Source organism: Haliotis cracherodii, unplaced genomic scaffold, assembly GCF_022045235.1.
Source record: "Haliotis cracherodii isolate W230 unplaced genomic scaffold, xgHalCrac1.p SCAF_14, whole genome shotgun sequence".
In the NCBI taxonomy this organism is placed as follows: domain Eukaryota; kingdom Metazoa; phylum Mollusca; class Gastropoda; order Lepetellida; family Haliotidae; genus Haliotis; species Haliotis cracherodii.
The window spans coordinates 29168438-29192650 of record NW_027266269.1 but is presented as its reverse complement, the minus strand read 5'-3'; the positions used below and the strand labels follow the sequence as shown (position 1 = coordinate 29192650).

General features: G+C 37.0%; 1 protein-coding gene across 12 annotated transcripts in view; it reads right to left on the bottom strand.

The window, feature by feature from the left end:
- Positions 1 to 24213, bottom strand: part of LOC139461165 (CUGBP Elav-like family member 3-A) — a 257487-nt gene continuing 233274 nt past the window's right edge. Inside the window, exons 5-14 of one of the 12 annotated variants that reach the window (XM_071242732.1) lie at positions 22025 to 22153; positions 13794 to 13873; positions 12818 to 13027; positions 12198 to 12402; positions 11846 to 11977; positions 10255 to 10350; positions 8651 to 8734; positions 8052 to 8216; positions 7340 to 7482; positions 1 to 4600 (exon numbers count right to left, since the gene is read on the bottom strand). In XM_071242732.1, coding sequence (XP_071098833.1) covers positions 7355 to 7482; positions 8052 to 8216; positions 8651 to 8734; positions 10255 to 10350; positions 11846 to 11977; positions 12198 to 12402; positions 12818 to 13027; positions 13794 to 13873; positions 22025 to 22153 — 1229 coding nt within the window. In that variant the 3' untranslated portion in view covers positions 1 to 4600; positions 7340 to 7354. Of the gene's footprint in view, positions 4601 to 6142; positions 6949 to 7339; positions 7483 to 8051; positions 8217 to 8650; positions 8735 to 10254; positions 10351 to 11845; positions 11978 to 12197; positions 12403 to 12817; positions 13028 to 13793; positions 13874 to 22024; positions 22154 to 24213 lie in introns of those variants that run through there. The other 11 variants (XM_071242741.1, XM_071242734.1, XM_071242743.1 and 8 more) reach the window with 11 other exon arrangements.

Sequence of the window (24213 nt, the reverse complement as noted above, 5' to 3'; positions counted from 1 at the left end):
TGCATTTATTTTCAAAGAGTAAATAATAGGCAATTATTCAAGATCTGCAACTTGTCAATGATGGAATTTGTACAAGCTTGACATGAATGATGACAGTGCCTTATCGCTGGCTCTTAGAAGCCTTCAATGCCCAGGTTAACACTGTAAATACCTCATGCACTGGGCACTAGCCAGCCGTCCAGCTACAGTCACTTCTTCGTAATTATCTATATATAGTTATTCATCATCTGAGGTAAAATATTTCGTGCTTATGCTCTAATGGGGCTGGGGACACCTGGACAACTGTCAGAAACGGACAAAATATTTTGGGAAACCACTCACTGGGTCATGTGACCGGCACACAGTGTTGACCACAGACGAGAGCGGTCAGCAGGGAAACGGAACCGCGGCACAAGCAATCTCCAGAGTTTGACACAAAGAAGTAAATCAGTGTAGTTGCCGTGGCAACAGCGGCGCCAAAGCGTCACCTGTCTGACTGAAGTGATTGTCGGAGGAAAGGGAGACAACTCTCAAGAAGGCCAGCCTGTTTGCCCGCTGAGCGCGTCACGGCGTATGCGATATAACTACTACAATTACGTTCACAAAATGACAACGGCTTAAGTTGGTGATATAACAAGGTATGTATATACGTATATGTATATGTCAGTCCTCCTTAACGTCCACACAAATTTCAACACAACATCTAGTGGAAAAATCGGCATGAAAACCGAGTAAGTGTGTATCAAACTGAAGTCAAGAAAGTAACACAACTCCATGGTTACGAACAGCGATAACTTGTCAAAGAATCTTGCTTGAAAAAATAGGATCTTATAAAAATAGATCTTCCTTATCAAAAATTTGACATAAAACTCATTCCTCTGTTGCACTGGTATATATCCGACCAAATGATGAAGTCCCACCATATATATACAAATCACGTGACAGTACTATTTGTTACTCGCGTCCAACAGTTGTCCAGAGGAAGTCCCAGAATTGACCAATCGCCTGCAAGAACTGTTGCAACAACAAACCAAAACATCAAACAGCTCTTCCAATTGGTCCAAATCCGGAAATCCCACAATAATGAATATTATACACCAATTTCTTATGCAAAATGATGTTAATTGAGCATTTCATAATTTGTTTGCAAAAATTATATAACTCTTCATCTATAAGATATAATTAATCTATGGGTATCATCATCAACTACTATAACTACGTGCAAAACTACGCTACTGTGCATTATCATAAGTGCAAAATCTGTGGATTACGATTATCATTTGTCAAAAGAAAAAAAGAAAAAACAATAAATAATGAACAGAAAACTGTCCAATGCTGAGCACATATTATCTCAAACGAACGAAAGTGAAAATTAAACTGTGACCCTTATGAGATCCACAGGAAACAAGCATCAAAAATGAAATTAATTTAATTTAAAAAATTCCGGACCAAAATAAAATATTTTTTCTTTGAATGTTTTTGAATTATTTTCATTTCAAATATTTTTTGACACAAGTCCAAATTGGCTTTCAGTCCAGATAAGGTGTCTATTCATTCACAACATGGCACAAAATATTTTACTGTAGGCTACTCTGAGATTTCTATTCGTCCTGTTATGTTACAACATCAATATTGCACATTATGTCTCAACAAAAAATGTTGACTAGATTTTCATGGCCTTACATGAGGTATTTCTCTGCCTACTTAAAGTTTCAACATGAAATTGATTTCCAACATATTTCATTCATATAATGAAAATAAAATGTACATTAAGTAATTAACTTAAAAATCCACATTTTTGACAAATAATGTAAATCAGAACCAATTTAAAGAATTGAAAAAAAATATTAAGAATTAAAAATATTTATTAAGAATTAAAAATAATAGACGTCGATTGTGACCGTAAGTTTCTTCCAAACCAAAGGAGTACAGGAAGTCGGTAGCACTAAAAATACAATTAAAGAGAAAATGTCAATGAAATTGTGAACATTTCATTGTTACCATGGTAACCATTTCTACTTTACTCCAATATATATATATACATCATAGCTAACTATCATGAAAATGTCTTTGATTCAAGCTAAATGAATAACAATTTTGATATACCTTTCACAAAACAAAACTTTGAAAACTATGATTTTCTGAAAACAAAAATGGTCGAAAACTATATACTTGAGGTAAAATGATATGAAAGATACATATTGCACGTGTGTTCTCCATTGTTAAATTGAAAATGTAGAATGTCTCAAAAATACTGAACACAGTCCAGTATCATACAGAAATCATAAACAAACTGATATGGTCAAAGATTCAGCAATGGACTTCCTAATGAAGATAACCAATCGCACATTAACAGTAAAAGATATGCATTGTGAATGATATAAGCTACACCGCTATAAACAATTTGTCATGATAGCTCTCGGCAAAACTTCAATAAATTAAACATGATAAAATTCAAAAACTATCAATAAATAACTACGTAATAATAAATAGTTGGATCATTAAAAATTCCACAGTGTTGATCAACGTGAAAGTCCTCTATACTACTCTGTACATGTCATACTTTAAATATCTTAGGCTAAAATATCTAATTTAAGAAAAAATAAACATAGCCATTTTGGCCTGTACACAAAGCATTATTTAAAGAGATGGGTTAAGAAAATGGCAGCCTGTACCAATCCGTGGGCGTACATTCAGCAGAATGTACACGCCAGACGCCTGCATGATTGATGACCCTTGAAGCATTCAAGGAAAAAGTTCTTTAACATTTGTGAAATCTCTTCATCTTGTCCCATCTCTTTAAATATTCATAATCATTTGATTATCAAAGGTCATTTGTTCAATATTGGAGGTCATAATTATCTCCAGACATCATAACATGTAAAAACAATGTGTTAGTGTTCAGGTACTCAAGTATCACCGTAGGAAACTTGATGTCAACAATGTCGGTAATAGATTCATGAGAGTGGGTGCGAGAGAAAATCAAAGGTCAAGGTCATGCACGATTTTCCGACAAAAGAAAAAAGACAAATGAATTTGGTGATGCCGCTACTAAGCGAAATAAGTTCAGAATACGTTTAAAAACCCTCAGGTTTGGATGAAATCTAAAGTGACTTATCAAAGTGTGAACAAAGTTTTGATTTTCTCTCCTGATAGTTCACCCGTCTGTTCAAAATATACATCACGAGCTCAATTTCAATATCAAATATTCAGGGGGTAACACATTTCCACCCTACAAATACATAAAAGGAACGGGTAATAATAATCACTATGCAATGAGTTGAAATAAATTAACCAATCCATTAAATTTTACAAATCTCAGTGACACTGATAACAACTTAACAGCTCACAACTGTGATGAAAACGGTCATTGGTTCAACAAGCAACAATTGTGACCAATCGGTGACGATGTTACATAGTACGAACTGTATCTTGTCTACAACGACACTTACCATTGGTCAATTTTCACTGAATTAATCACAAGTATATATCATGGTAGAAAATCAAAATGAGCTTCCGGTTAACAAATGAGGATGCTGGATGACATTATGTCGATCAACTGAAAATGTCAAACAATAATAAACAATTGATCCAACAGTAGTGTATAAATTTCCAACAACTTCTAAATGGACTTACATAAAGGGACCATTTGACATCTCAAAACAAAACCAAAGTTTACATGAGACAGGCTAAACAACCATGCTGGTTACTATGAGTGACTGTTTTACACTGACACATCGGCTATAGAGAAATAGAAAATTATGAATTTGTACACAGGAATGCTCGACTGTCTGATTTTAATTACAGAAATGAATGCTCCCTTGTGACCTTCAACCTGACCTTGGTAAGGGTTGGGATGAGCAACGAACACACCGAAATCTACACTAGACGACAAGAACAAGAATGAATAAAATATCTTTGGTATTTCAGTATCAACTTTGACATTTAATGGAAAAACCTTTATACAAAGGCAGCCTGTTTAATTTGGCTCCGTCAGCATGCCTTTTGTTAGACTCTTGTTAATGGACTTTGTTCCATCTTAAGCCACATCTGAACACTACTTCAAGAAATTCCTATAGTTTGAGCAATACACTATAAAAACATGATCAGCACAACATCAACATGTTCAGTTCACCCTCTGAATCAAATTTGGAATGTTTATGACGAAGAGGTCGAAGGTTACAAAGAAGCATATCATTTCAAAGTCTCTTTTCATAACATGTTTTCATACCACACATTCAAATGAAGAATCTACAGATAATAAGTAGAATATAGGATGTGGCTAACGTTACTCTGTACAAACTTACACAGTAAATATAGTTGATGGCATTTAAAGCTATTCAAAGTACGATATACGGAAATAGTTCATTCTTATATTATACTCAGTCACTGCCTCGATATATGGATATATCATGAATTACACAATGTGACCTAGTGTATTGGTGGGATATTGTTCGTATCATATTCAGTCTGGAATCGGACATGCTATAATATGAAATGAAAAGTATTCTCTTCATCATCCGCCATGAGCAGGTTTACGTGTCAAACACTGTAACTCCGCTTTCAAAGGTCAAGGTCAATGTCCAATTTTTTGGCATTTGTGGTCCCCTGGTCTGGGCCCCTGAAACACAAACCAAACAAATATAAGTCAAAGCTACAAACAGTTTTTAAAGCGATATTTCATCCGCATATTATATTTTATTTTGCTAAATCAAAATGATCAGTATGGTGTAATTTTTTTGTAAACATGTGACCATTTTCATGATAAATGAACAAGTTACACTGTATAAAATTGAAGAATTGCAAGAGAGGATGTTGACAGAAAGCTTCTCCAAGGATAACATGAAAAGAATGTCTTCTTTACAATTTCATAGATAGTCCTCCCCACAAGCAACAGAACCATAGCAACAGTTCCCGTATCCCACATCTGTTCATCATTTAATATAAGTTTTTCTATATTTCCCTACTGGGGGATACGAATAATCTAGTCAGAAAGGTGCACCTACAAATATGTATGATTTACTTCTTCAAAAGTGGATCTATCAAAAGGGCTCCAATCGACAACAAATCTGGTCCATGTTTTGGAAAACAAGATGGCGGCCCACACAAAACCATCCCAAGTTTTTGTTTTCGATATGGAATCCTTATTCAGGGTTCACTTTCATTGAAGTAAAGTACACATATATTTGGAGGTAAGGGATTAAGGTGTTTACATATTGTATGACTTGTAGCCAAGCGGAGATGTAGGCACTGTAAAAACTACAATGCATATCGACAGACCCATGGAAAAACCAACACTCAACAATGAATGGATGAGGGATGTGGCAACCACAGCTAAGGAAACTAGTGATTGTATGCTATGACAAGTGTTATGATCTCAAGGGTAAGTTGGCACAGAAACGAGTCACCCCAAAATGGCCATTTTACGAAGTTAGAAATGTTAAAGGTGATGACATGCTGTGTGGAGAAACACAGTGGAATCAATCAAAATAAACGGCCAAAATGTGAAAAATAGTCAAAACATCACAGGAATACACAATATAATCTCCATAGAAAAGCATGATGTTAATATGAACTGACATGACCTAGGAATTAGCCCTGGTTGCTGCTAACGAGACTCCAAGTTGAAGACAGTTACCTCCCCTTAGTTGCAATTGGGATCAGGCAACCCACCACCAGATACGGACAACATTCGTAGCTCTAATATTTAAGCTACACTGGAACAGGCGATCAGGCTTATCTCAGTGATTCTAGGGCCTTTGTTTGGTATTTAAAAAAATGTCCTTCCAATTATTTTGATGGAACAAGTGATAGATTATCATATTTGATTTCAAGAGAACAATCAACCCTAAGTCATTTTTTTTTCATATTGATTTTCTGACGTGTTGGAAACATTTGAAAAAAGAGATTGTAACCATGAAAGATTCCATTGTTAAATATTTTCTTGGGCATATGTTAAGTGTGTTAAAAGATAAGTTAATCCTGGACATGAATAAATTAACATTGGGTGCTGAAGATTTTGTAAAATTATATATTGGTTAATACATGGGTCAGTTTCCAATGAGGTTTTGTTCACGAAAAAAGTCAAAGTCGATATGATGAAACAAGGTGCTGAAATATATTTTGAAATCCTAAATAATGCAAATTCTTCATAAGGGCCAAAATAACACATACTTCCACAAGAAAATAAATTTTGATCATGAAGTCCAAATAATTCCCAAAGCATTTAGTGTATGATTAACAATAATAATGTTACATGGCAAATTCTGATTAAATCAAATATGATATAAATCTATCTGTAGCAATTTCAAATCTTTTCCCACACAAGTCCACTTTCATTGTCAGTGCGAAAAATCGTTAGGACAAGTAAATACAAAATACACAATCGGATCACGAAGCTGTGGCCTGATCGACCCAAGTCGCTGCCTAGGTGCAGGTTGGCTTATTAATACAACATCAGCATCACACGATGTTACATATTACAACATAAAAGAACTCTAAACTTACAAAATAGTAGAGCCATATGTAGAAAAGAATAACCCCTTCGTCAAATTTCACAAACATCGCTGCTGCTGCAGACCGAGGACAACAATAATTGTCAATTTTTTTTCAAACCGTACCCAAACTTTTAGCCATTCACAAAGGGAAGTAACTCCAACAATTCTGTGTTTGGAGACAAAAAGGTCTTTCATATATATATATATATATCACAAACCAAAACTCGAGAAAAACACTTTGATAACACGAGCATGACTTGTTATGGAATACATGTTATAAATAGATAGAAATAGCAGAAGCACACGATATGGGTACAAGAAATAAACCCATTGATTTAACGATTATTGCAAAAACCACCATCCAACAACATAGAACTCCACCCATTTGACGCAACTTACGAGTAACCATGTTGTCAGGGGTGACGTTGCTATAGCAACGATACTCTTGGCTACGTGAGAGTAGCTCAGGCGTCTATGGTAAGGGTGTAAAGAAAACGATGTAGATGCATTATGGGAAACGTGGGGTGGAATTTGGGAGTGGGGTAAATTTAGAATTGAAATGTGGTGATCTATCTCGTCTACATCTTGGAAACAAACATTCGTTTATATCATCCATTGCATTATAGCTTTCCCAGTGCAAGAAATATGACATTTTTTAGCAAGTTCATAAGAGACGACATCTTAGAAGAATATCTACTCAATATTCCCAGTGAATAAATGGGCAGAAAACTGGCGTTCCTAAATTGCATTTCTACAGACCTCAAAGCAAGGTTCTTTCACAAGGTTCATTTGTTGCCTTGACAACTTGCAATGTAAGCAAAGGAAAAAGAAGATACAAAAAAAGTATATTCTTGAATACTTACATTTAGCACTCTATATTAGTATGGTCGGTTAGCATCCTTTGGTCTCTTCAGTTGAACTTTCAGGCGCTTCATCCCGATCTGGAATCCGTTCATAGCCTGGATAGCAGCTTGAGCACTGCTAGGGTTGTCAAAACTAACAAATCCTACAGAAGAAAAAAACCCATCAATGTATGTTAGCAATATCATGACATCGAGGAACCATAAACCATATTAGGCAACATAAAAAGTCTTTTGTTTTGTTTTAACAATGCCAAATTCGGTTCTGGTTTGATATTATACATGTTATCTTCCACTCTGATTTTGCAATTTTCGGATAACCCGTCCTGATGACCAAAAATGTTATCATGACCAGATTTAATTTATCATGGACTCAAAATCGATATTTTACATAGGTGAATAACATGATTGGTTTGTTTGGTGAACGCCGCACTCAGCAATATTCCAGCTATATGACGGCGGTCTGTAAATAACTGAGTCTGGACCAGACAATCCAGTGATTGATATAATGAGGATCGATCCACACAATTTGGATCAATGACATGCATCAACCAAGTTAGCAAGCCTGACCACCCAATAGCGTTAGTCGCCTTTACCTACAAGCATAGTCACCTTTTATGGCAAGTATGGGTTGCTGAAGACCTATTCTACCCTGGCGTCTTCATGGGGCGTGACTAACATGATTTAACAATAGCTACAAAGAGTGTCAACTTACCAAAGCATTTACTCTGGTTTGTTGCTCTGTCCACGTAAACTTTGGCGCTGATGACATTCCCGAAGGGCATGAACATCTGGGCCAGTTCAGCATCTCCAAATTCCTGAGGCAGGTGATAGATGAAGAGATTGCAGCCTTCTGGCCCTGTATTGATGGGGGAGAAATCTAGCAACATGAATGTGAGCTGACCCGCTCTTGTCATATCCAGGGTACATGTTTCAGTCAACTTCAAACGTAAACACTGGGCAACAAATTAAATATCTGAATTTTAAGCAAATCCATTTATATAAAACAGTCGTTCAATGACCTTTAACGAATATATATTTAAAACTAAATTTAAAATTTAAATTGCATAATATTACACAATTTAACATAAAAAAACTATTGTTCTTTAAAAAAGTGTATGTTGATGTATATTTAGAAGTTTGTTTGCAAGAATAAATATTCATGATTATTCTTAAACAACACCACACATATCAAATATTATTATAAAACAAAACTGTCACATATTGTAGCTATGTTTCTGTATCATAAAAGTAATGCCCAGCTCAACGTTTACAATAAAAACAGCCTTTTTGTTAATCTTTTTAAATATTTACCTTCTTTTTGAGCTGTGGGTATGAGGGTGGCCGCCTGCTGGGTGAGTGCCTGCTGGAACTGTCCGTACACCGCGGGGTACGCAGCTGTCGGAGAGAAGGGAGAGGTGTGGGTCATGGTACACATTGCACAAACCTAGTTCTACATTGCAGCAGGGATTTAGCCAGGCTACCCAAACAGGTGAAAACACTTTCACAAAGCGAATGAATGTGTCAGAGTGCAAATTATGAACACAATCTCAAATTTAAAATCAAATAATTTCACATAACTCTTCTAATTCTGTAAACAATGACTTTTGAAAAAGATGTTATCTACTTAATGTTGCAGTTTGTTTGTTTGTCGATTAACGCCGTACTCAGCAATATTCCAGCAAAATGACAACGGTCAAGTCAAGTCTGGACCATACAATCCAGTGATTGATATCAAGAGCATCGATCCACACAATTGGGATACAATGACATGCATCAACCCAGTCAGCGACCCATTCTACCGTGGATCTTCACGGGTTTCTTAATGTTTTGATAAATTAGATATTTAAAATAAGTTCAAAGACAACAAACAGAGATAGAGTTATCTCTGCAAAGCCATGAATCTATCTATTGCTGGTGCAGTATCATGGAATTGTGTGAAAGAAAAGGAAACCTTCAAACCACTGCAAACTAGTTCACTAACACACACAAATATAATTAGTTTAACATCAACCATCTTACCTCTTCTCAAAACAAAAGTCTCACCAAATTATTTCAAGTGTAAATTGATTTCCAACTCCAGCAGACAACACAATAAAACACTACTATAAAAGGGTCAGGGTCAGTCATTCTATTTAGCAGGCCCGGGGTTAAGTCACACTACTTTTTTCATGAGTTTCACTCAAACTCTCAAGATGGCTGCCAGTTGGAAGGGAAATAACTCTAAGTCAGATAATGGCTCTACGTTTTCTTTTAGGCTGGGCTCATGTCAAACTTAATGAGAAGTGAGGCGGTGGCCAAACTTCGCAGGCTGCGATTGGACAACACTAACAGGATGCATTGATCCTCGGTATCGAATGAAAAGAAATTGTGAACCTTGTGATGTTTGTTTTAATTGTCGATTAACGCCGCACTCAGCAATATTCCAGCTATACGACGGCGGTCTGTAAATAATCGAGTCTGAACCAGACAATCCAGTGATAAATATCATGAGCATCGATCCACGCAATTGGGATCGATGACATACATCAACCAAGTCAGGGAGCCTGACCATCCGATCCCGTTAGTCGCCTTTTACAACAAGGATAGTCGCCTTTTACGGCAAGCATGGGTTGCTGAAGACCTATTCTACCCCGGAATCTTCACGGGTCTAATAAGGAGGTTATGCATGCGCATCTATAATTGGATATGGTTCAGATTTGTACCACTTGTTGTGGCTGCAGTCTGTTGGGCAACGCTTCGCTTGCGACGCATACCAACTGTGGAACCTATACTCTGTGATCTGAGTTGATTAGCACATTAGCAGTGAAACCACACAATACTAGCTAATCCAAAAGGGATGAAACTGCTACTAAGCTACTTGACAAGTTGCTACTGTGCTACTTCACACACACATACTATCAAGTAACTCAACGTACTCTTACCGATTCCCGCGTAGGGTTGTATAGTGGCGTACTGTTGGAGGGGGTCGCCGTTGGTCATAGCTTGAGCAGCCGCTGCTGTAAGATATGCCTCTTTTAAGAAACAAATTAAAACAAATGCTTTAGAATTGAATTCATTATTTTTTTACATTTATGGAGGTAGTGAGTGAGTATGGTTTTGCACCGCTTTTAGCAATATTCCAGCAATATCACGGCGGGGACCCCAGAACTGGGCTTTGCACATTGTACCCATGTCGAACCTGGGAGTGAGTGAGTGAGTGAGTATGGTTTTACGCCAGTTTTAGCAATATTACAGCAATATCACGGCAGGGAACACCAGCAATGGACACTGAGTCCAGAACCTTTTTAACATTTACATCTCCATAAATGCAACAAAATATTGATATCAATTCTTATAAATGATTAAATGAATAAATGAATAATATCTTAAAATACTCCTTATTTTAACATTAACACAAACAAATGTAGATTCTTATCAATCAATAAATCAACAATAACTGCACCAACTGCTTATTTAAGCATCACCACAAATAGATGTAGGCAACAAGATGAAGTCAGTGACATCATTCAGTGCCAGACCCTGCTCGCCTTATTATAAGGACTAATCATATTTTTCTTTGAGCGCGATCAGGAACAGATTACTTTTATTAAAAAAATATAACCCCTGAGCATGAGTTTAGGATTAATTGTTTAAAAGATATGTCTTGAATTTGGGCTTGAAAATAAAAGAGGGTTCCACAGGAAAGGGGGGCTGTCGGGTAGCCTAGTGGTTAAAGCGTTCTCTCGTCATACCAAAGGCCGGGTTCGATTCTTGACATGGGTACAATGTGTGAAGCCCATTTCTTGTATCCCCTGCCGTGATATTGGTGGAATATTGCTAAAAACGGCATAAAAAAGTATTCACTCACTGCACAGGAAATGAGCACAGTTATGAAAAATGTCTTTCTCCAAAGGACTTGAGGCTGACATTTGGAACAGAGAGAAGCTTCTTATCAACAGATCACAGACTTCTGATGGGGCTGCACCTATGAAGCAGGGCCCACTTGCCCAAAGCGATCTCAGCACCACAGCTATCAAAAGTCTATGTTAAAGTATGGGAGTTACGATTGTTGTACCACTTTGTGCATGTGGAGCCAGGTTGTGTTCAGTAGGCTGGGGGCAGTCTGTGATATGACCTGTAGGCAATTGTCAGTACCGTATGCGACGTAATAAGCGCCCCGCTCTAATAAGCGCCCACGCCGATATTTGCTAATATTTTGGCAAGTGAACAATCCCAATTAGCACCCCTTCCGATTGATCAAAGTACACAAGACTTATTTATTCGTGTATAATACGTACTCGTGTGTTATATGCACCCTTAATTATGGGCATTTAATTCTGGAAAAATATATCTGCCGTTCATAAACAGTTCAGGCCGTCAGCATAAACCACGAAATTTATCTTTCAACTCTGGTTTTTCCACCAAAATACTATTCTAATAAGAGCCCCCTATTTCTAATTTTGAGAGCGCCCTGGGCCCTAATTACGTCGAATACGGTATCTTAAATTCAATCCTTTTGCTATATACCTGGGTAGTGAGCAATGCCGTTTGTGTAAACCTCTGGCCCTTGTCCGTTTGTCTGAGGCACCGGGAAGCTTGCCATAGCAGTGGGAGACAGCACGCTGGGGGGACCGCCGTTCAGCGCTGGAGTGGCAGAGCCTGGGGGGGACATCAAATAAATTTACACAAATGTACAAATATCAGCTTTAATTTAATTGTGAAAGGTCATCCTTAAACATAGAAAAACAAAATTTACAATTCAACATTCAATTATGAACTTTTAGTCATTTTCATAAAAAAAACACTTAAATTCTTAATTCTTAAACAGACAAAAGATTCTATTGCTGAAATGATATCAAAACAGAAAACAAACATTTACCAATCTCACCATTAGCTAGTGTGGCAGTGGTGGGAGTAATGGCCGCAGTGGCAATGCCATTTGGAGTCGCCAGGCCCCCAATCTGTTGCATCTGAGTGGCCAGAACGTTGACCGGGCTGGTCAGGTAAGTTCCCTGGGCAGCGGCAGCGGCCATGATGGCAGCTTGTTGCTGCATCAACTGCTGAGAGGCCAGTGAAGATGCTTGCTGCAAGGGAGATAACTCTATATCCGAAAACTGTTTGTTCTTGGATTGTGCATTCAGCATTATTCAGCTATGTGACGGTGGTATGTGAATAATCGAGTCAGGACCAGACAATCCACTGTCACTATTGCGATATCACACACTTTATGAAATATTTTTAGTAACATAATTATTGCCATTAAATTCACTTATTCATCTCTTTATTGTTGGTTATACAAAGTAGTAGGATTACCTCCCTTTACCTATGGGTTTTATTACTCGTAACTGCCTGTTTAGAATCTACTGTACAACTGAACTACTGGGCCAAAGCTAATTAATGTACCGCAGAATCTGATAATATTTTCCAAATGACAACTGTTTAATGTTTCAAACTCAAGTCATTCAGATCAGATCATAACAATGTAATAAAATTGTATACCGGTCGTTGGCAATATACTGTCATGTGATCAGCGACGGGCGATGACTCGCGCGACACCTGTGCGTAGGCTCCGTAAGCCCCGATCTGTGATAGAGCAAATGGGGACAACAACCCGAGTGGTCCCGCCATTTGCTGCATGCGGCGAAGTTGACGCTCCTTCTCCGTGTCAGCGAATTTAACAACCAGGCTTGAGGAAGCACCCTGTAAATACAGCAGAAGTGGCACGGCTTAATATCTCACCTGTAAATCACTGATATTTTGGGATGTTATGATAATAATAATAATAACAAAAATAATAATAATGATAATTATAAAAGAATAACAAGTTATTGCCTTTTCAAGAATTAGAATGAGTGAATATGGTTTTACGCCGCTTTTAGCAATATCGCAGCAATATCACGGCGGGGAAAACCAGAAATGGGCTTCACACATTGTACCCATGTCAGGAATCCAGGAATTGCATATACATTTCAGGATGACAATATAAACTCATAAGACAAAACATGTGCCAATTAAACATCAAATGTTTGTTGAAGTTCCTCTTCTCATGTGAAAGTCTAATACTCCTCGACATATTCAAGTATCTGGGTGTTATAATTCAACCACATGTTGAAATATGTTCCTAAATATCAAAAGTCATACCTTTCATTAAACTTACATTTGTTTGAATTGACAGAATCCAGATACGTGTATAAATGTTTTGAAGGTATTTTTGAAGGAAAGATTTTTGAAAAAAGATTCTTTGAAAGAGTGACAATTTTTTAAAATTCATATGCACAACTGAACCTGGGTATGGACTTTCTAAAGACGTTTGAGGACAACATTTTTAGAAGAAAAAAATATTAAAAAAGTAGAAACTGTTTAAAGGTCATATGTTCTAAAGAAAAATCTGAACCTATGAATGTATTTCTCAAAAGAAAAATGTAAAAGAATTATCTTAATGCCCATTGGCTAAATCAGTTTAAGGCTATCTTACTGGCATTGTCTGACTCCCGTGTAAGGCGTTGATAGCTGTCTGAGCTTCAGAGTGGGACGCGAATTTCACAAATGCACAACCTGGAAGAAAAAGAACAAAAATAAATCATAAATCATACTTGTGCAAATTATTCTCAGTAAAACGGCAATAATTATAGCAAAGCTACAAGGTGGATGGGGAAAAACAATTCACTATACAGAGTTGTGTCCCACAGCTGTGCCAGGATCCACTGACAGTGGTTCCAATCCACAATTCACCCTATGTTACTGATATTGGTCTGAAGACATATGTGTCTATGATCCCCTTCACATTAAACGATCACAACATACCTGAAACACATTCCAACTACCAGCTTTAAAAATCTGAAATTTTGGATATGCACAATAAAAGTCTGTTTAAAGATTTGTAATTCTGGCATGGTATGTTTCAGCTAAAGAAGTGCATTGCAGGTACTTTGACTGAATCATGGACTCATCATGTGTAAATGATGAGGCAGCACTTACTCATGAACTTAAGTCATGAACACATTCTGCATATGATATATTAGTGAGTCATACAATAGTATGAGATATACCTGTTTGTGATATATTCAAAATTGATACACTGGTGTGTGATCTGCTTGTATGTACAAAATCAACTAAGAGAACACGCTATAACCAAACACTACACAAAACAAGGCTGGACATTTGACTATACTGTAATCAAACCTTCAAAGATTTACACATTGGCAAAACAGTGATAATGATGTCTGCAAGAAATGAGTTTCTAAAAAAACAAACTCTAAATCCTAATAATAATCATATCCACATCACATAGCAAACATACAATATTCAAACACACATTAGTCGAAATTTTCAATTTTAACTCCCTAAAATCTGACTGAACATATTCCATCACAACCAAGTGCTCACGTGGCCATTGAACAAAGACCATCGCACTTGAAGCTCCATAAAATCTTCCCATCAGCAACAACAAACCATTTTTCAAAACAACAAATTAATTAAACTCAACTACAGATGATATTTGAAGACAAATAGGAGTAAGAAAGACGCAACGGCAGAAAACCTACCATTCTTGCAACTCTCGCAGCGGGATCTGAGCGTGTCAGGGAATTATGCTAATGAGTGTGATGCATACTGAATCATCGCATGGCGTTTGAAAATACTTCAACGAATACATTTTTCCACAGAGAACAGGGCCTGTTGATTCGCACAGGTAATTAGCATCAACGGTAAAAATAATCAATACCATCACCAAGCTTTCAAATTAGTGGATGAGAAGGGGCGAAGCCCGACTTCTTTGTTTGCCAAGTTAAAAATAGAATTTGGAAAGTAATGTGGATTTGATATGATCTCGGTTGTCAGAATAATGTCTCACTTACAAATCCCTTATTCTTGCTATTATTTCTGACATTTAAGTATCAATAAATATTGCAAGACAGCCCTCTTCACTAAAAGGTCATACTGACATCTCAACATGCTTTCATCACAGTAAAACTACTTTTTTATAATTTCTCAGTTTAGTTTCATAAATATAAGTATGGTGTTTTATAATTTCCACGCAATTTACAGATTCAAAAATATTTCATTATTTCATAAGATTGAGTAAAGTATCAAATATCAGCCTATCGACAAGTGAAAGAATAATATCTGTCATTATTTGATAAAAACGGTGAAATCATATTTGATATTTCTGTCTTTTCTCATCCCATCTGTTTCATCCCGCCAATAAAAATTGTGATACAATATTGGTGTAAATGTCCCATTTTCTGAATGTTTGTCAAATCCACCATCTCATCTACCAGGACATATACCATATAATCGGACAAAATAGTGAAGCTTTCTCTGACCTAATTGTCAGAAAAAAACAGACAGGAATATAGTCGTCGCGTTTAAACGGGATGAAAAACGTGTTGTCCAGCACCATGCCTAAAACAAGCACGATGTGTTAGAAGAATTGATTGGTCGCAGTGTGTTGCCTCAGTTGGGAATTAATCAGGTTAACTGGTACAAATTGATGTGTGTCTCGGCACAAATCGATACTCTTCAATACAAGAGACAATTTCTAAAAGTAGGCGATTCTCCGAGACATGTAAAACATAGAGAAACTGTTTCAAAGAGTAACAGTTATAGAGTAATAGCATAACTATATATACCTTGAAGATAAGGTACCATAACAGACATTGAACATCCAAGTTTTCATGCTAAATTCTTGTGTGACATTATTCTTAACAAACATATCATCTTTCTCATCTGCAGTTATATATGATTACAGACAATACCCCCAGCAACAACCCCAGAAAAAAAAGTGACAAAAACTTGTCCACGATTATATGAAATGTCTAATAAAACAGAGTTCATTGTACCGATTCTACCGGGATATCAAGGGATGTAATTTTGAATCACTATCAAATAGTGATAACACCAGGTGTTTAAAAAAAGTGAGCAATCAAAAGCAATTAAAAGCAAATGACCACAATTCAGATGTAGATATATTCAAGAAAATGAAGTCATTAAACCCATCGATAGAAAGTTTGGTAGGAGCATTCAAAACATAATCTTGTCTCACTTGAAAGAGGCTTTTACTGTGAGTATAAACTCATAGGTGAAAATAGACTTATGATATTAGCGATTTTCTCAAATATATTTCAATGAGACCAAGCACTTAGGAAACGATTGAAAATGTATCTGTTGAAACAACTATGAAAACATCCTCATGTCCATATATTAACTCAATACACTAACTCAGTATTTATCTGATGAGGGGGCACGGGTGGCCCAGTCGTCTAAGGTGCCACAATTTGTGCAGAGTGCAGAGTTGCGTCCCCTGGGCACGCCAGAAACCTATGATTGTGGGTTCGAAAGCCGGTTCGCCCCGAATATGTTTCTAGGTTTGTCAGCACCATACCCGTGCTTGATGGTTTCACCGAAGTGGTAAACGTCTGAGACCTGCATCACTTCAGACTTACCTCCCACATTAAGCTGACACGCAGTGATATAACTGGAATGTTAAAGGCGGCGTTAAACCTAACTCACTCACTCACCCATCTGATGAAGGGCCAAGAAGAGGCTCTGAAACATCGTTACAACTAGTGTCATGTCCTCATGTTCTTACAACTTCTAAATGCCTATCAAAAACTTGGAAACAACTAGCTTTAATTCCTGAATCATTTCAACATTTCACAATCTTTAAGTGCACATCTGCAGTTTTGAAAACCAAAAGTTCAAATCAAATTAACCTAGGATTTGTTGGAGTTTCAATCGTGCAACTTGGTGTATGTTCTGTTGGAGAGACTGTTAATTATACATCAAAGATTTGCTGGGAGTGCGAGAGAAAGTTCACCTCGACCCAGTGAACTCTGTACCCCAAGCTTTCATCTATATCAGTAGAGCTTACACCGACCAACCACGATCCGAATTACGACACTGTTGAAAACCAGTGTCTTTACTGAAATAACCCATTCTGTGGTGCGCAGCCTCATTTTGCAATGCATAATTAATGATAAAACTCCTGGTTAAGAACAAGGCAATTACATCAGTGGCATCAACTGAATTATAAACCAAACTGTATTTCATTCTCTCAAAATCAATAATTATCTAACCGATAATAAATGAAATTCGTTTTGTTTCAGTTTCATTTTTAAAACAAATAACTCTCAATATCAGACTTTTACAAAAATTTACTTGGTAATGCACACGCTTAATATTCCAGGGTTTATAGGATTAACCGTTTCCATGGTAATGAGACCATAAAGCAATAGGTCTCCTCATTCTAGAGAGTTCTTCCTGATCATCGACCAAATTTCGCCATCAACTGCTCAAATATGCCGGCAGACCAGGCCACGAAAACAAATTGATTTGCTGTCCTAGATCCAATATGGCTTCCAATACAGTACTGTCGCCCTGACATTGATAATCCAATTTTCTTCCCCAAATCACCAACTGACAAGCCTCAGCACGGCAAAGCCAAGGGACTGCCCGGATCAAGCAGGTCAACAGGAAGATTAGGCTCAATCAACATTGAGTTCTCATCTTCTCCCAGGTTACAGGCAGGCAATGTCAAAAGCAATGAATGGAAATAACAGTAAATATATACAATGGCGCTCTCCTTCTTACCAAGCTCAATTTCTATGCAGATAACTTGGGAAAAAAGGATTTGTGTTGAGCTTGTGTCTGTTTGGTGGAGAGGAGAACCTGTTCTTTACAAGGGACGACAGATACAAGAAGAATTATATTAGGAAGTGCCATGCATCATGAATAGAGAGGAAAAAGGTTCACAGAAGAATGCATCATGCATGCGTTTTATTTTACAGATTCTCTTCATATTCATTGCTTATCACGGAAAGATTTTTTGTGTATTTTTTAGGATGTTATCATACATATATTTATTTTTCGTATCCCCAAATCTGTTAATGATGCTGATTTTAATGAGTGAGACACCAGCTTTGATTTTGTTGCCGATTCCACAATTGTGTTATACAACACGATGCCAGCAACAGAACAACGAAGTAGGCAGCACGACTGACAGAGCATAAAGGTTCCGTCACAGAAAAGAATGCAACGTGAAGCCAAGAATGTTTTTCAAGCAGCTGTATATTAATGTCCCCATAATGTAGTATTGTAAGCTCCCTGTGTCACTTGAAATGCAGCCAAAGAGAATACAATGCAGGAAATGCATTCAATACACTTACGGAAGACAACCCCACAAAGTATACTACCCAAAAGAAGTTAAAGAACTCCTGATTCTTTCATATTACCATAGCTAATCTGTCATTGGGTGTTCTTTAACTTATTTTGAATAGTTTGTTTGTTTGTTTGTTTGTTGTTTAACACTCAGCAATATTCCAGCTATATGTGACAATGCCTGTAGTCAGGTCAAAGTTGAGGAAATTACTTGCAAATTGTTGGGGACAAAATTTGAAATATATTTCACTTGATTGTGTTGGAGAAATATGGTTCACAATACCATGTTTCCACCACTTTGATAATGACTGGTATCTCTGTAAATGACTGGTATCTCTGTAAATGACTTGTATCTCTGTAAGTGATTGGTATTTCTGTAAATGATCGGTATCTCTGTAAATGATCGGTATTTCTGTAAATGATTGGAATCTCTGTAAATGATTGGTATCTATGTAAATGACTGGTATCTATGTAAATGATTGGAATCTCTGTAAATGATTGGTATCTATGTAAATGACTGGTATTTATGTAAATGATTGGTATTTATGTAAATGATTGGTATTTCTGTAATATCACAGAAAATGCAATCCACATATTACATACCCATCTCTCAGTGGCTGCTCTTACATCATAGATGCTAATGATGAATTAACAATTCATGTAAATTATTGAGCACCATACAATACCTTGTCAGCTTTGTGGCACATTCGATCATTATTTACCATCATAACACTAAAGCGATTAAATCCTGTCATCACAGACAACCAGAACTTCTCACACAATGGAACTGACCCAGACTCAATGCAACTAAACCCTGAAACATTTCCCCCTTTCATGAATTTCAATTTGAAACAGCACACTTAATTCACATTTAATTAAATCCCCAGCCATCAGATCAAGAGCCATTTATTTAATAAGTCATAAAATGGTATACAATGCATCTATATGGCTCCATATGGCTCCAAATGGCTCCTGTCTAATGCCCCAGTTGACATGGTCTGGTGGTCACGAGCAGACAAAGTCCCTATCATTGTTATCGGAATAAACAAGTAATTCATATCACAACAGATGTTGTGGACATACATCAGTGTACGAGTCATACTGTTAATGATTAATTTAACATAGTACTTTATGATGGGCTAAACCTCTTTGTCTCCCATCTACAGTGCCTTGAACCCAAGATAAAAAAATAATGCCACATCTGTTACAATTCTATTTGGAAGATGTGCAACAGTTGATAGGTGTCTGAATACATTTTTACTGTCAAAAACCATTTTGAGTCAATATTTGCATTTCATATTTTGACAATTGTTTACAGATGGATGAGTTTTGTGTAAGAATAGAATTGTAAGTTTGATAAAAAAAGGAAAGCGAAATACAAATGCTATAATATGTTAAAAATAATATGTTGTCAGGCGAGGGGGTGGGTTGGGGGGGTGGGATGGGGGGAAATGGGGTGTAACGTAAGATTATTGCACTTACATAGTGAGGAGAACGCAGACACTCACTACCCTCTAGGCCACAGAAGTGGTCCTGTTATATATTGTGCTTTCAGCGACATAAATATTATGTTAATAGAGTAGCAGTTAATTAGGAAATGTTTGGGTCAAAATATGAATTATTTTTTTTAGGTTTATGTCTATTAAGCTTAGAACAAATATGAAATTCATATCTCTGCCAAAAATGTTTGATGATACACAATGATACGGATATACAGACTTCCTCATGGAAAAGGAATACATTTTGCGAACATTAGTGAAAAATCCAATACAAAAATAAAGAGTAGAATCTCAATAATTTTGCTTTTATCCAGCTAACAATCTAGATGAATTCACGATTTCACAGAACAAAAAATAAGTTTGACCCCATAATTTTAATATTCCAAATTGAGTTTCCCTCACCCAAATAACACTGGAACAATGTCCCACAAAACTGTCTTCTGGAAACCGTTTGACAAGATGGAATGTGACGACAACAGAATATTTTAAGAACATTGTTTCAAAGCACTGCATTAAAATAACATTGAAATAAGTCTTAATACATCATGATCCGTTTATAAAAAAGCAAAAGATGTAAAAAACATACAGATCCCAGGGGACAGCAGTGACAACATGGAAAATGGTCTGTCATGGCCGACTGCCATTTGGTTTAATTATTCAAGGATCCATCACACAATCGACCGGTGGTGTCGGGTCGGTATAACAGATGTAACAATACAGAGCTATTTCCTTGTAATGTGACACATCTTTTTGCCACTTGTGCCAGCCTTCTTTATAGAATGATAGTCATCCAGCACACAAACATTCTGACTTTTGTAATGGCAGACTCACAATGATCATGACTACTCCTCCAAATGGAGTCGCTGCCGGGTCGGTCCAACATTAGTGATGAACATGTCCTGCCTTCCTCAGGCCTAACTATGACATGTCATGTACTTTTGCATTATCAAGAAGCCCATCTAAGCAACTTAATGGTTCCCACACGTAGTGACATGGATGATCTGGACTATCACAAAGCCAGGCCTTTACTTAACGATACGTATATGGATGTAACGTTTTTTGGTTTGGTTTGTTGTTGTACGCCACACTCAGCAATATTCCAGCTATATGGCGGTGGTCTGTAAAACATCAAGTCTGGACCAGACAATCCAGTGAGTGATGTCATGAGCATCGTTCCACGTACTTGGGATCGATGACATGCTTCAACCAAGTCAGCGAGCCTGACCAACCGATCCCGTTAGTCGCCTCTTATGACAAGCATAGTCGCCTTTTACGGCAAGCATGGGTTGCTGAAGACCTATTCTATCCCAGATCTTCACGGGTCTATGGATGTATAGATTAGGTCAGTCAAAATGAGAATTTGTTGAGCACGGTTAATTTTACTTGCTTTGGCAACAATTTGTTCAGTTTGGGTATCAGCATTTAATTTATTTAACTGCAGTCGGAATGATTAACATGGGCATGGCTAGCATTCTATAATCAACAAATCAGCTTCAGAAAATATGAATTAAGAATTTGAAACGGAAATTTATAATGTTAAAGACTCCATAGACTATGTTAGTTTAAAATGCGAGGCATTATCTGTTAGTTCTCGGTCACCATGCCCTTGAATCAAGTGACATGTCCCAGTCGTATTGTGTGGGGATTGTGTGACGTCAATTAATTACGAATGGATTACGATACACCCACGAAATTGCAATTTGGGGACCCTTCCACAAAAGTTTTTGACAAAGAAAGATTTTCTCGCCGATTTGATGAACTCCTGCGAACTGAATTGTTTGGAATCAAATAAGATTCATTTAAGAACTTCAAGAAATGATTGAGATTTATCTACGACCATGAAAAATTTCCTATTCGCGTGATTTGGGATATTCGTGGTCGTAGTGAAATGGGGGGGGTCATTAGACAAATACACCACTGAGTCTCAACTCAGACATTGTGGACAACTCAAATGGTATGCAGTATTTTTGTTCACAGGGACTGACAGCCCTTCAGTCTAGAGGGCCATCCATAGTTGATTATTCAACACTGAGTAGGTTCAGGAGCTCACCTTTACTATTTCCGTTTTGGTCTCTCAAAATGGTGCACTCCTCTATCGTCCCGAAGGGTTGGAACAACTGACGTACGTCTTCTTCTACCTGCTGCTTATTCAGCATACCCACGAACAGTTTTCTGTCTTCTGTAACAGAGAAATCACACATGTAGAGAACTGTTTGTTTGTTTGTTGTTTAACGCCAAACTCAGCTATAGTCAAGCTACATGCTGACAGCTTGTAAATAATCGAGTCTGGACCAGACAATCCTGTCATTAACACTACAAAAATCCCCCATGCTATCAAGCAGGATCCCGAGCCTGACCACCGATCACTTCAGTAGCCTGGGTTTCACACTTCAAGCAAAGGTAGCTGGAATCTAGTCTAACCTGGATTACCACCACTGGTAAAACTGACAATTAACATTTTCTAAAATATGAATGTATGTCTACAAGATATAAGTAACAAACAACACATCAACACCAGAGAATAATCAGCCCCCGATTTTCTGTCAACAAAAATGGTGAAATTATCTGAATGAATCCCTGAAAATCAGTGATGACGCCATGTAACGTTGTTCATTAAAGCTCATTTAAGATTCTTCCTTCTTTACCTAAGAACTACGAATGAATCAGAGACCATTCCATAAAGAAATGACATCAGCCTTGACCCGGCATGAAATGTCAGGAACGTTCTACACAATTCTGGTGGACCTTCACGAACAAGAACCACACAAAACGCACTTCTATACCATCCCCACCAACCAGTCTGTCACATATAAGTGGACAACTCACGCATTGCCAAGTGCATTGACATACAAAACAACTGATAATTATTTTGTTCAGTGAAACACCAATTTTAGAACAACTTCATTCAATATAGGTAGACACAATTTTATGGATAACAGTATTAAAGAAGTTGTTATCCATAGAATTGTGTCTACCTTGTCATCCGTCAAGTTCTAAGTAATGCCTATCAATCAATTCATTTAATATACAATTTAATTTTATTTAAATATTCACATTATGATCAGTCACAGTTAGAGAAAAGTTTACAAAAATATTAAAAAACATAATTGTATATGTCCAACAAAACTTCCTCAAACAGATACTGAGGTCAAATTATTCCTCGCCCGCATATGTCACACTAAATGATACTAAAAGGTAGTACTTGTTTTTACCCTATCTTGCATTAAAGAGATAAAACAAAACCGGCCCATTAAGAGTCAGTCTAATGTAACTGCAGCATGGTGTGAAACAAACTCGAACGTGACATGAAACACTATTTTACACAAATTACCTCTCAGAGCCGATTTCATTTTGGACAAAATCCAATTCTTATTCATAACCTTTCCCATCGACAATATGAGCTGAAAATGTTAAATCTATCATTTCGGAAAATGTCTATTAAATATTAATATTGCTATGGTAATATAGGTAATATGAGAGCACATTTAGTCTCTAGGCAAATAGTTTTGTATACATAGCTTATCCATATCGACTTACAAAAGCTGGGTATATTTGCCTGTTATATTCCTTGTATCTGGTTGTTATCGTGTGTTATCCTTATACACAATACACCTTTAATAACAGCTTGTTCTACTGCATTGGATCCAATAAATATCACTGATACATACGATTGTCTTTGTATATCCGGCAGTTAATGGATATAATTTCAAATGACCTACATCAAATCCATAGCCGGGTCGCATAGAGCAATAAATTCTCGACAAGTACAACAAACAGTTTTAATTCAAATTGATTGTGATTGCCTTGTTATTATGAACATATTTACACATTAATAGGGGGCAAGGATGGCCGAGTCGTCTAAGGCGCTGTGATTTGCTGTGCAGAGTTGCGTCCCTCGGGCACACCAGAAACCTATGATTGTGCGTTCGAATCCCGGTTCGCCCCGATTATGTTTTTAGGTTTGTCAGCACCATACCCGTGCTCGTGGGTTTCACCAAAGTGGTAAACGTTTGAGACCTGCATCACTTCAGGCTTTCCTTTCACATTAAGGTGTCACGCCGTGATATAACTGAAATACTGTTAAAAGCGGCATTAAATCCAACTCACGCACTCACTACATATTCATAACCAATTCTAAACCATAAATTACGCTGATTTAAGACGATTCCATACAATTCCAAATCGGTAAATATGTCAACCATGAAATTTCAAATTCAATACAGTGCATGATTCAAAGAT